General features: G+C 47.3%; 1 protein-coding gene and 1 pseudogene across 2 annotated transcripts in view; one reads left to right on the top strand and one right to left on the bottom strand.

The window, feature by feature from the left end:
• The window catches only part of ERN1 (endoplasmic reticulum to nucleus signaling 1), a 95,829-nt gene that overhangs the window by 49,282 nt on the left and 32,459 nt on the right, over nt 1-14,088 (top strand). For both annotated transcript variants that reach the window (XM_059046901.2, XM_067022203.1), the window contains one exon: nt 13,284-13,317. In XM_059046901.2, coding sequence (XP_058902884.1) covers nt 13,284-13,317 — 34 coding nt within the window. The remainder of the gene's footprint in view (nt 1-13,283; nt 13,318-14,088) is intronic.
• On the bottom strand, nt 2,151-2,427 carry LOC131746071 (large ribosomal subunit protein eL43-like; annotated as a pseudogene).

Below are 14,088 nucleotides of genomic sequence, written 5' to 3'. Positions count from 1 at the left end.
TTGGACACACCCTCTTAGAAAGGTTACTTGGACCGAGCCGCACCCCCTGCTGAAATGCACTTGGTGTTGTCTGTAGCAGTGCTACTCCAAGTGTGGTTTTCCCACCCCTGTTCCTTGTCCACGAGAAGTACAAAAAAGGGAGCGTTAGCCTCATCCATGGTGGGTTGGAGTTTTCAACAGCTGGCCCTTCACCACAGTTAGTTTGCGAAGCACTGGACCCCGGGGTGGGGTCTAAGCTCCTTAGCACGCGGGTAAGGAGTGTAAGGCCCTTCCCAGTCGGGCTGTCACCCACCTCTCCAGCCTCAGCTGCTTGTTGCTGCCACGATATCCTCTCCAGGTCTCGGAGACATCGGGCCTTTGCCTATGTCCCTTCCCTGCCAGCAGCCTGCAGTGTTGGGCAGGCCCCTGTTTATCCATTAAGACCCCCTTCACATCGTACCTCCTGGACCCCTGCAGGGTGAGAGCCTCCCCCGTCAAGTTCTGGGGGCACTTCGTTGAAGCCCGTCTTATGACGCTTCCTGCTTGCTGTGAATTTTTTTTACATTTGTCTTCCTACTGGACTTCTAATTCCTTGAGGGTGGGGTCTCTGGACAGCGAGGGATGCCCTAGTAAACTTCTGAGACACCCAACACTGACTCAGGTCCCAGGGAACCCGGAGAAACAGGTGAAGCTGGGCTTTGCCTCCTCAGCGTGTACTGTCATGGAAGTTTCCAGTTCCAGTTTCTGATCTTGAGTTGCACATGGCTTTTTGTGACTTTTCTGCAGTTGGTTTTCTGTCCTGTCCTTCAGGCAGTGCGCACGTTGCCCTGAAGAGTCCGAGATTTGCCCTGGGAGGTGTGAGGGAAACATGAGAAGGGGAGGTTGTAAAAGGGATGACTTTTCATTTTTGATCTAATCTGTTTTCTCTTAAGGAATTTTCTAGGCTTAAGATATGCATCACTACCTTTCTCCCTCATCGCTTAAGCACAAAAATGGGGTTTATTTGTTCTCCATTGTTTCGGGGGACTGAAAATTAAGTTTTTGAGAGGGGCTGTGAGAGAGGCCTGTTTCTGCTTTTGCGTCTCTTGAAAAAGTATTTTCTCTCTTTCTCTTTTTTTGTGTTTTTTTTTTTTTTTTTTTTTTTTTTGTGATATGCGGGCCTCTCACTGCTGTGGCCTCTCCCGTTGCGAAGCACAGGCTCCGGACGCGCAGGCTCAGCGGCCATGGCTCACGGGCCCAGCCGCTCCGCGGCACGTGGGATCTTCCCGGACCGGGGCACGAACCCGTGTCCCCTGCATCGGCAGGCGGGCTCCCAACCACTGCGCCACCAGGGAAGCCCCTTTTTTTGTGTTTTATATTTTATCATGAAAGATTCTAAACATATACAAACATAGAGATAATTATATAGTGAAGCCTCTTGTACCCGTTACTCAGCTTCAGTCAGCACCAGCCAGGGCCCAGTCTCGTTTCTCTGTACCCCATTCACGTCCCTCCCACACACCTGGGATTTGCTTCAGAACAATACGTCTCACCCTACGGACGGGCGTATAAATAGCAGTCATCACACACAGTAGCATAGGTTTCAGCTCCAGCAGGTGTTCTCTGCAGCACTGCTTGGAATGTATCGGAATGCAGTTGTGAATGTTGAAGCACACGATAAAAGGCCAGTTTGGGCTGTGACTTAGTTACTGTCCCCTGGCTCCTCTTTGGATGAACACTCCCGTGGCTCGAGAATGAATTCTGTGAAGTCAGTGACATCCTGAGAGGCACTGGGGCGTAGTCCCAAGCAGTGCATCGTCTTATCCTCCTTCACGCTTGGTTATAGTTTTAATTCCTTCACAACTGGTTACAGCATGCGGTGTGCTTTTTCAGGTCTGAGTTACTTCTGCTGAGGTGAGGATGAGTAAGACCGTAGGGTTCGACAGCCTTTGGTCTGGGTGGTTTTCCAGATACGTTGGTATTTCTACAGGATCGTCTTTGTCACACATGACATTTGGTGACTTACAGAGATCACCCTGCAAGAAAACTCATAGCATCCTCCCCCAGTTCTGATGAGATTTGGAATTTCACGAGCTTCTGATTAGATGTCCATTTTATTTTGTTTTTTAAATTTTTGTTACATAAATTAACCCATGCATCATAGGCTAGCAACATTTCAAATGGTGGCGCTTCTACTGGTCCTTCAATTCCTTCAGTCTTCTGATGACAGACCTTACTGTGATGGCAGGTGGTATAGTAGGTCCAGGCACCGCCAGCTACCGTTTTCATGCAGGAACCACAGTGCCAAATGCCCGCAGCTCGTCTCTTCATCTTGGTTTTGCCACGGAAGGAACAAGTGTACTTGGTGTGCTAGCTGATTTCCGTTTTCTTCACCGTTTTCCTGAGGGAGGCACCATAAGGGGCCCCATATTAATCCGCGATTCTGACCTTCTTGGTGCATTTAGCCATATCGCCATAACCTAGGTCCAAGCCCAGAGAGCTAGGTGTCTGTTTTAAAATGCTGTCCTCAAGAAAGCTGAACTTCGAGGAACATTTGAGACTTGCCACCTTACAATTTGGACCTAACAACCTTAAGGGGAGCTTAAGGGGCAGATAACCACAGTTCCTTCCCTCTGGAGGGAGGAAATGAGGATTCCCTGACTGGTTCACTTGAGTGCATGGACCATATTGGGGAGACTTAAGCTTTGAGTTGAGGGCGTGTGTGTGTGTGTGTGAGTGACCTTGTTTCTACCAATCAGTTTTATAAGAAAACAGTATTCGCTCCTGAAGCATTTTCTTGAGGAAATGGCAGTTTTTGCCTTCAGACTAACCTATCTAGTTTCACCATCAGCTAGGCGATTAAAATCTCCATGTTCTCTTTAACTCATTCCTTTCCCGCACTTCATTTTTCTGATCAGGACAAAGTCCTGTCGATATTTTCCTTCCCCTCCGGTTTGGTTCCTGCCCACCACCCTCCCCTGCCCCCACCGGCTCAGAGCTTCTCACCGGGGTTACGGCATCGCCTTCCTCACTTCCCTTCGTGATTCCTTCTTCTCTGTCTCATCCACTGTGTCCCCTGGCGCCTGCCCGTCTCACCTTCCTTCAGAGACTTGTGCCACGTTTCTCTCCTTCTGAGAAGCCTCCAGCTGCTCCCTCCTTAGTGTCCGCCACACCACCTCCCAAAGTTTCCACCCCTTTCGTCTCCAAGGTCTCACCCCCTACCGTGCAACCACCTTTCTTGTTTTGCTCACAGAAGGAACGAGGCTCTCAAATATTTGGCGTACGGGGACGCTTACAGGAAGCATAAAAGCAGCTGGGACTTCATTTGTGGTCTTTTGGTCCTTAAATACCTTTCAAAAGGGCCAACCCAAAAAACATTTCTGGTCAGTGCTGGAGGTGCACTTAGAAGAGTCTGGTTTGCAGAGTTTCTAGCTGTGTCACGACATCTTACTTGGACCTGGAGAGGTCTCCCAGTCAGAGAGGCAGCTGGTTTTAAATGCCAGGTGTGTCGGGGCCAGCTGGGCGGTTGTGCTTTAGAAAGAAGGGGTGAGGAGGAGCAGGGCAGTAAAGCCAGGGCCCATCTAGATTCCTCCGGAGAAGCACTGTGTTCCAGAAATATCGATGCTCATCTAGGGAAGGGAAGAGAATGATCTCGTAGGGCTCCTTGAGCTCCGGTCAGATGGGCAGCCTGTTCTGGCAGCTTCTGTAGTCAAAGCGATCTTATTCCTTCCTACGTGAAAGTAAGTCTGCCCAGAGTCTCCTCCAGAGAGGGGCTGTCGGTCCCAAACTGCGGTTTGAGACGATTATTTAAATTGTGGTTGACTTCATCAGAGGCATTTTTCTGTGTTTAGGGAAGCCTGAAATAGTGCTGACAGGGTCCTTCTTGCTCGTCCCCTGGGTTTCTCTTCTCTCTTCCAGCCCTGTGACATTGTAGGATCAGGCTCTCAAGATTTATACTACAGCTGAGGGCCGGCAGGAAGAACAGGCCTTTCTTTTCAACCCCCTGGAAAGGTCTTCCTTTTTTTTTAGATTTTCTTCTTAAAATTATTTTTCATTTTAGAAAAACTTCACACACAAAAGTAAAGAGAATAATAAGAAAGCCGCATGCGCACGGCCACCCAGCTTCAGTGACGATCCACACGTGACGTCCCCCTCCCCCCTCCTCCATCATTTTGAAGCAAATGCCATATCGTTTTTTCCCCCATAAATTTAAGTAATTTTTAAATGTGAGTGAACAAACGGAGCTACACCTGGGCAGTTCCTTTTAGCTTTTTGTCATGTAGGTTTCTGTGTGGAAAAGTCCTTCTCGTTAGGATAAACTTATCAGAACGATTATATCCCACATGCAGTATTGGATATCTTAAATTATCGACTTCCTTTCATTCTGCAGACAGCATTACCTGCTAAGTATGAGGGGAGCAAAGACCCGGGCAGCAGTTACACAGGAGTTCACGCTCTGATTATTCATTGAACTGTCATAAGCCCCAGCACTTTCCTGCGTGTATTTCACAAGAAACAAAACAGATAGTCCCTGCCCTACAAAGTGCTTAAAATTCAATCCAGCCCCCAGATTTTTGAGAACCAGAGAGGCCACATGCAATTAAGTACCTGTCACCTGAGAAATGTGGTAAGTGCATCATAAGAACTTACCAAGGGAATTAATTCCCTGGTGGTCCAGTAGATAGGACTCCACACTTCCACTGCAGGAGGCCCAGATTTGACCCCCGGTCGGGGAACCAAGATCCCACAAGCTGCGTGGCAGCCAAAAGAAAAAAAGAACAGACCAAGTGCAGTAGGCGTTCAGCTTCTGGTTTCCTGGAGAAAGGGGCATTTGAAGGACAAGCAGATGTAGATAGATGGAGTTGGGGCAGGTAATGGTGAGCACAGAGCCTGACATGACAGCATGGGCTGAGTTTGGGGAAGAGATGTGATGAAGAAGAATTGGGCCGAGGTTTTACAGAGCCTTGAATGCTTGAGACCTGTGGTTCCTTTGTGTGCTGAGGGGCCCTGGGAGCCACAGCCAGCTCTTGAGGCACTGCAGCTAGTTTTAAACTTTTCAGAGAAATACAGCAGTACTCCACAAGTGTCAAACACCACGCCTGAGGTAGTTAGTACTTTCAACATTAGATTGCGCTACTTTCCTTTCAAGGATGTGTCTTTGCACAGCTGCGTTTTGGGCTGTCGGTGTGATACAATTCAAATACCACATGAAAATCAACATGGAATGGTAATGAGAGTGGCCGTGTCTAACAAGAGTGTAAGATTTGGAATACGTGCAGCGCCCAACAGGTACACACATCCCACTAGTGAGTAATTATGGTTAAGAATGAAATAAACATTTCTCTTTCAGTTTACGTGTACTGTTATTTTCTTCCACATGGCCTCTAAGTTGCGAGGCCCTAAATACTTAAGTCGTTTGGACCTAACCGCTTAATAAATGGAACCATTAGGTATTTCTTTTGGCCTCGGGCCTTGTGAAGAAATTACCGAGACACTCAGGGTGCTGTGAACCAAGAAAGTTTGGGAACCTGTGACCTGAGCCACAGAGATGGAATGTATTCAGTCTGCAGAGGGGAGCCGTTGTAGGATTTTACGGGGAGGAAAGGTGAGAACAGATTTGCCTTTGTCAGCGCTGGGGCGGTGGGTGGAGAGCGCGTCTGAAGGGCAGAGATCCGAGACAGGGAGCTGGGTTAGGACGCTGCCGTAGACCCAGTGGGAAGTGGTGACTGCCTCATTTCGGTGAAGGAGAGGAAAAGGAGGACATAGATTTTTGAGAAACGTTTAGTAGGTCGAATCTCATACAGCTCAGGATCTAATTGAATGGGAGAGGGTTAGAGTTAAGAGAAGTCGGGGGGAGTCAGGAGAATTCTGAGGTTCCGGATTGTGTGACTGGGTGGAAGTGGGGTGAACGAACCGACCTGGGGGATGCAAAAGGAGGAGCAGGCTCAGGATGGATGGCAGGTTCCGGGGCTGAGAGACTCCATGAGCAGTTGGAAGTGGGACTGGGTCAGCGGCTCCACTGGAGAACGTTGTCAGATGTCACGTGGAGACCTAATGAGGAGGATTTGTCAGTGTTTATTAGACTCGGCCACTGGAACTTGACACTGGCAGTTTTGACCTTATCCTGAGGGTAGGGGCCAGAGAGCAGTGCCTTGAGAAAGGTATGGAAAGTGAGAGAGTGAAACAGAGGATCCGGAGCATTGGTTTCCCAGTATGGCTCAGCGTCAGAATTACCTCACATGTGTTAAAAATTCAAATTCCCTGGCTCTACCTAGAGAGTCAACTTCCTGGGGGAAAGACCTAGGAATCGACATTTTTAAAACTATAGGCAAAAAAAAAAAAAAAAAAAAAAAAGGTTCTGAAGAACCTAGGGGCAGGACAGAAATAAAGATGCAGACGTAGAGAGTGGACTTGAGGACACGGGGACTGGGAAGGGTAAGCTGGGACGGACGAAGAGAGTGTCACCGACATATATACACTACCAAATGTAAAATAGATAGCTAGTGGGAAGCAGCCGCATAGCACAGGGAGATCAGCTCGGTGCTCTGTGACCACCTAGAGGGGTGGGATAGGGAGGGTGGGAGGGAGACGCAAGAGGGAGGAGATATGGGGATATATGTATACGTATAGCTGATTCACTTTGTTATACAGCAGAAACTAATACACCATTGTAAAGCAATCATACTCCAATAAAGATGTTTAAAAAAAAATCTTTCTGGAATTTTGATAGGAATTGCATTATACTTGTATATCAGTTTGGGAAGGATTGGTATCTTTTCTATGTTGAATCTTCTATACTATGAACATGGTATGTCTCTGCATTTTAGATCTTTTATTTCTCTCATCAGCATTTTGAAGTTTTCAACATATAAGTCTTGTCCCTCTTTTGTTTGATTTACATCTAAGTATTTTTCAAGAACTGTATATGATACTGTGTTTTAAATTTTGATGTCAACATGTTTATCAATTGATTTTTGTGTGTTAAAAATTTTTTTTAAAAGATAAAAGACTCTAGGCAACTTACACATTGCTGGTGGGAATGCAAAATCGTACAGCCCCTTTGGAGGACTGTTCGGCAGTTTCTTGTCGAGTCAGATGTAAACAGTATGGCTCAGTCATTCTGCTCCCAGGTATTTTCCCAAGAGAGATGAAAATATAGGTCCAAAGACATGTACACAAATGTTCCTAGCAGCTTTATTCACGTTCTTCCAGCCAAAAATTGGAAATAACCCAAACATCCATCAACAGATAAATAAACAATTGGTGGTATGCCCATACAGTGGAGTACTATTCAGAAACAAAAAAGAACAAACTGATACACTCAACATTATGGGTAAATTTCAGAAACATGAGGCAGAGAGAAAGAAGCCAGACACAAAAGAGAACCTCCTGTATGAATTCCATTTGTGAAATTTTAGAACAAACATAACATCTGTCAGTGGTGTCTGGGGTGGGGGTTAGGGTATTAAATCTAAGGGGATATGAGAAGATGTTTCAGGGTGATGGAATTATTCTGTATCTTGATCGTGAGGGTAGCTACGGAGATGTGCATGTTTTTCAAGACGCATTGAGGGAATTCCCTGGTGGTCCAGTAGTTAGGGCCCTGTGCCCTCACTGCCGAGGGCCCAGGTTCGATTCCTGGTCAGGGAACTAAAATCCCGCAAGCCGTGCAGCATGGCCCCAAAAAAAGACTCATCAAACTGTACACTTAAAGTGGATGCATTTAGGGGAGAACGGGGAGCATGTACAAAGGAGGCAAGGGGACCCCAGAGGTTTGGTGTGTTTGTAGGCAGAGGGGAAGGAGTTAGCCAGAAGGATTTGAAGATCCTTGGAGACAGGATACTGTCTGGGGGCTTTAGATGTGTGAGTGTGAAATATCTGGGCACATGACGGTGAAAACGTACTTTTATTTTATTTATTTTTTTTCTTTTATTTTTTATTTATTTATTTTTTTTCCGGTACGCGGGCCTCTCACTGCTGTGGCCTCTCACGTTGCGGAGCACAGGCTCCGGACGCACAGGCTCAGCGGCCATGGCTCACGGGCCCAGCCGCTCCACGGCATATGGGATCTTCCCGGACCTGGGCACGAACCCATGTCCCCTGCATTGGCAGGCGGACTCTCAACCACTGCGCCACCAGGGAAGCCCCCGAAAACGTCCTTTTATAGAGATGGGAAGGGAAGGGTGGGGTTGGGCAGACCTGGAGGGTGAGGGGTAGGAAGTTCTGAGAACTTGCTCTGCCCCCCTCACTTCCCCTGTGCCACAGAGGGGGGTCATGTGCAGAGAGGAAGGAGCCTTGAGGCAAGGAGTGAAGGTCTGAAACACCAGCTGTGAGGAACGGGGAACAGAGGCCAACCAGGAAGTAGATAAACATATCTCCTGTGACATGGGGCCCAGCTGGCCATACATATATCTTGGTATCTCCACAAGTGATGATAGTGTTTTCCTCGGCAGTGCTCAGAAGCCTGGGCAGAGGAAAAGGGATTGCTAGGTGCATTCTGGGTTGAGGGTTGATAGAGCATAGCTGCTGGATTGTAGAAGTGATCAGCGGCGGATATCCAGGCAGGGCAGGAGTGCAAGTGAGAAGGAAAGTAACATTTATTGATTGCCCCATTCAGTAAATACACTGAGCGGCTCCTGTGCGCCAGGCGCTGTTTTAGATGTTGGGGGTATAGCAGGCAGCGAAAGATAAATCCCAGCCCCCTTGAAACTTACAGTGGCCAGAGTCAGACATTAAAAAAATAAGCAAAATACACAGTACTTTGGAGGTGGTAAGTGTCACGGAGAAAAACTAAGCAGGGGAGAGGGTTAGGGAATCCTGGGGGGTAGGCGATGGTCGTGGAAGACCTCTCTGAGATGGTGACATTTGATCAAAGACCTCGGCACAGGGAACAGTAAATGCAAAGGCCCCGAGGCAGGGGCAGGCTTGGCAGTATTCGAGGAATACCCTGTATTCCAGCATGGCATTCCAGCATTCCAGCGTTCCTCCGCACCGGAATAGAGTGAGGAGATAATCGGAGAGTGCCAGGGTGGGTGTGGGAGGGTGGGATTGCGTGGGGTTTGTAGGCCACTGTGTGAGCGAGATGGGACCCATCAAAGAATTGTGAGTGGCAGGGAAGCATCATCTGATTTACGTCTTTAGAAGGATCACTCTTCTCTCTCAAGGCACTGACTTACAGTCTTAACAAATATTTAACCTTCCTTAATCCACATGGAGATGCTGCCTGAGTTTGGTGTTATTATCTCTATTTCTTTTTTTCTCTTCACTGATGAGGAAGTTGAGGCTCAGAGAGATTTGGCAGAGTAGGATTTAAGCGTAGGTCTTTCTGATCCCAAAGGGCACACAGACTAGGAGAAAAGGGAGCGCTTGAAAGACAAGGGTTTCCAATGATGCTGAAGGGATGCTGTGAGTAGGAAACAGAATGCTGGAATAGACCATGGCGTTTGGCTTCTGATGGTAGGCGCTTGCAGAGAAATGAGCGTTGACTGAACGGTTTGAGGCTTGCCCGCCTTCTAGGAGAATGGCGTTAACAAAATCGGGTAGTCAGACCAGGCTGGAGAGAAAGATGGAGGGTATGATTTGGGCAGCTGGCGGTCGAGGTGCTGGCAGGAGATGGTGGAAGTGTCCAGTCGGTCCAGAAAAGAGAGCTCGAGAGATTGGGGGGGGACCTAGAATTTCCCCACTGTGGTTATGGTTGGAGCCACAGAGGTGGATGTGCTCTCGGAGAGAACTGAGGGGAGAACCTGGAAAAGTTCCTCCCTGTTGGAGTAGGGAGTGGGGAGGAGAGGGGAGAGGGAGAGGTGAGTGAAAAATCAGTGCAGTGCAAGGGCCACAGAGGCCAGGAGGTGGAGAGACTTGAGGAGGGGAGGGATGCAGCCCGTGGGCTGGGGCAGCAGGCACGTGGGATAGATAGCCTGCGGGGTGAAGGGTAGAGCTGTTGTTGCTGATGGACTGAGAGCTCAAGAAGGGAGCAGAGTGGAGAGTGCGGTTGGGGTCCAGCGCACAGGGAGAAGGTGTGAGGTTCTTGGAAAGATGAAAACTCACTTCTTTTGTAGATGCAAGATGTTTACATTTATTTTGAGTCATTTCTGCCTCAGATTGAAACGGAGGATCCGACCAGCACAAAACAGGAGCCATGAGTGTCACCTGACCTCACCCAGGTTTCTCCAAGAGTAAAGGTTGCGCCGTTTCAGGTCTGAGCTGGATGGACCCTGGAGGGGAACCAAGTACAGTGGCTGCTCCCAGGGGAGCAGTGGGCAGATCTGTTTCTGTCTTAATCTTGGAGACCAAACACTGATTTCAGCTTTTTTTTTTTTCCTCTTCTGATATCTTTACCTTTACCTTGAATAACACCCATTTTTATACTTGTAAAGTAACCCTTTTTTTTTTCCTTCTGAAAGTAAAGCAGCTTTGTGAGATGGCTTTTATCCTTATCAGTCCCCTATAGATAGAGAGGCTTATTTTGTACCAGTGTTTGTTTATAGCCTTAGGGTTAGACCACTGTTTCTTTTCACATGGGTGATTTTTTTTTTTTTTTTTAAGAGCAAGAATCTTGCCTGATAGCCAGTTCTCATTATTAAATCCAAAACAACTCCTTTTTCGTGTTAGGCTTTCAGTGCACGTTTTCAGATGGTGCCTTTTGCTGGCTTTTCAAATATTTTTATCTTTTAACCTTTTCTGTTATGGAAAATTTCAAGCATATGTAGAGAGAACAGTAAAATGACAGGCCAGTGTTGTCAATTCTATCTTTAAACAATTGTCAACAGGCTGCCATTTTTTGTCTTATCTGCCCCCTTCCCATATGATTTTTTTTTTTTCCTGTAGTATTTTAAAGCAAAGCTCAGGTTCAAATGATTCTTTAAGGGAAAAAAAATGTGTGGAATAGGTCACGGTTACACATTTGCTTGCCTGTATCGGAGCTGTGTTAACAGTCGTGCTGTGACATGGCCTGCGGCTCTGCAGATGTTTATTCCAGGGGCCCTATATGTTATGAGTGGATGTGAAGGTACCCCTGCTGGAGTTCATTTCCCCTTTAAGCCTAGGAGAAAGCATGGCTCTTCAACACCCATGTAGGTGTCTACCCGTCCTTCTCTGGCTTCTGCTGGTGGCCTGTGTCTTAACTGGAACCTTTCTGGTGCAGGGCACACTTTGGGACCTGAGGCCTCTGTGTCAGGTGAGCAGTGAATAAGCTCTAGAAAACCAGGAAAGTCTGCGCCAGAGGACGAGACCCTGAGAGTGAGCAAACACTGTGCAGCAAAGATAAGCTCAGGAACAAGAATCGAAATCCCGTTGGTCTCCACGTCTTGTTTCTGGTGACTGGCTGGGATTTGATAGTGTCCTCCTCATCTGTGTCGATACCTTTAAGTGGCTGAAGTGAACAAAACCGACGCCCTCTTGACTGTGTTTTCTTTGGAATATGCCTTCTTGCTGTCCCTGGCGTGCACGGCTTCTGGGCGGCGTTGGAGGAGCGGGGTTATAATTGCTCCCTGACTGTTTCAGTAGGGGTGAGTGCTGTGTTTCCTGTCTCTTGCAGCAGTCTGTTTGTGAGAGTGTACCGGGAGGTGATTAATGGGAACAATAAACATGTGCTTTCTGACTGAAAGTTCCTCCTGTTTCCTGAAATGCTTTTGGTTTTAATGAGTTGTTTGTTTGCCGCCCACAGACCACACGTGGTGTGTGCGCTTCTGTTGTTGTGAACACCCATATGCCTTTGTGTCAGAGCCGGGTTTGTAAAGCAAAGTCAACAGATGATAAGGCTTGAAAGAGTTTCCTTCACCTGAGAATCCAAGCTGGACCCAGCGAGTTAGACAGCTGTCTGTCACCATAAGCAGAGCCTGTGTCCAAAATCATATCGCAGTATTTGCCGTCCTGGTCCCCAGCTTTGAACTTGTAGGCAGCGTGGCCTGTAGCCTGTGGGGTCTTGATGGCTGGAAATGCCTCATCGCTGTGCGGTCTTGTGCCTGGGGATTCAGCTCTGTCACAGCAGTGTCAGTGGCCTCTCTCTCCCACCTCCATCCACCCCGTGGAATCAGGCGCATCCTCGTGACTTGTGTCCAGGAGGATCTAGGGAGGGAGAAATTCTGCCACTTAGACTATTGTGAATATTAAAACTGACTTGGAGAAAACACTTTTTTTCTGATTTCAAAAGTAATGCCTAGGGCTTCCCTGGTGGCGCAGTGGTTGAGAGTCCGCCTGCCGATGCAGGGGACACGGGTTCGTGCCCTGGTCCGGGAGGATCCCACGTGCCGCGGAGCGGCTGGGCCCGTGAGCCATGGCCGCTGAGCCTGCGCGTCCAGAGCCTGTGCTCCGCAGCGGGAGAGGCCGCGGCAGTGAGAGGCCCGCATACCGCAAAAAAAAAAAAAAAAAAAAAAAAAAAAAAAGTAATGCCTACTTTTGTAGAAATTTGGGGCAATATAGAAAAGGTGGGGGAGTCATTTCTATTTCCAACAAAGATAACTTACAGTTCCCACTCTTTTTTCTGGCCTTTCCATCTCGTTTTTTTTTTTTTTTTTTTTTAATGCATATGGAAGGTTTTTCTCCTCAGCTGCATTAATACTCTAGGTACAATGTTATCTTTTCTCCTGAACATAGCAGTATAAAGATTTATACAGTTTTTTAAACTTTATAAGCCCTTTCGGAAGCCTTAACTTTCTACCAAGTGGACAGTCCATAATTTAACCAAATCACTGAATAGTTAGGTCATTTGTGATGCTGCTGTGAGGATCTTTGTCCTGAAAGCATCTTCCACATTTTGTGTTGTTTTTAAACTAGATTTTCTAGAAATGGAATTAATGGATCGAAGGGAATCCAGAAGAATGAACACCCAAGGCTCTAAAATTGTCATACTGCTGCCCCAAAGGCGTGTATTTACCATGCACCATCCAGTCAAATTCTCATCAACAGCCAAATTGCTTCTTAGGTCACAGTTTTGCTTTTCCCCATGGGAGAATCTAGCAGCAGGACAGGCATCTGACCAAGGGGTGATTTAGGTTTTAGAAGGTCCTTGGCGTGTCAGACAGTGACACTGTCACCCACTGCCCAGTGTGGGTTGTCACCAGTGTGTCCTCCTACGCCCGTCCCCCGAGTTAGAGGCACGTTTCCTGACAGCAGCTCCCTTCTGCTCTCAGGCCTCTCTCCAATCTCGGCGACGGGTGTTAAGAGCTTACATTTGTGTTTCTGTGTGTGAGTTTTCTAGTGCCTTCACACATGTTATCTCATGTAGATAAATTTATCGGTCCATCTTGTGAGCTAGTCCTGGGAACCCTAGGGATCTTGATACTTTAGAGTCTATCTGACAATGCCTTTGTTGTTGTTCTTTTGTACAGATCCAGTCCTGCAGGTTCCAACACATGTGGAAGAGTAAGTTTTCTGATTTGCTGCAGCACTTCCCTTTAATTCATTTCCTATTTTATTCAATCAGGGTTTATGAAGCTAGTTGCTGGGAGTACACGTATGCATAAATTTAAGGTAGAATGAGAGTGACTGAGACATAGGAAGTCTTACAGGTGCTTTGAAAGAAAGAAGCCTGTGTTGGGGAGAGGGTGGTCAGTTCCCTGGGAGGCGGGGTGGGAAGGCAATGGTATTAAAAAGGCTTCTTTGAGATGTAACTTAAGTCGAGTTTGGAACTTAAGCTTCCCAAGTCCTCAGGAGGGCCCAGGGGTCTTTAGATCTCTCCCTCTTCACTGTGCTTTAACCGTGGAGAGGAGACAGGAACGTGACCTGCTACTAGAGTGTGTGTTTTGGAGTAAAAGTTGGATGGCACCTCCAAGAGCCTCAAATGATGCTATAAACTCATTAGAGAAAAGGTTCAGCAAGGGGTTTCTGAGTGACGCGACGTAGTTCAGGCGTTAGCAGGTTAACCTTACAAAAGAGCATGTCGAACCTGCTTCCTGGGACGCTACTGATGAGACCTTGACCCACCCCCTTGGCAGGTTCTTCCTCATGTCAAGCTTTCAGAGTCTGCTTCTACTGCCTCCTGAAAATGAATGTTTGTGGAACACCAAAAGCAGATTTGTTCTCCCTGTTTATGTACCATGCCATGCTATTAAATATTAATTGTTGAAGTTCTATATGCAACTGACTGGGAAACTGAAAAGCAGACTTGCTGGGTCCTTTTCATTTATTTTACCT

Source organism: Kogia breviceps, chromosome 19 (genome assembly GCF_026419965.1).
Source record: "Kogia breviceps isolate mKogBre1 chromosome 19, mKogBre1 haplotype 1, whole genome shotgun sequence".
NCBI classification, from domain to species: Eukaryota; Metazoa; Chordata; class Mammalia; order Artiodactyla; family Physeteridae; genus Kogia; species Kogia breviceps.
The sequence above is the reverse complement of the archived record's forward strand: the minus strand, read 5'-3'. Positions and strand labels throughout refer to the sequence as shown.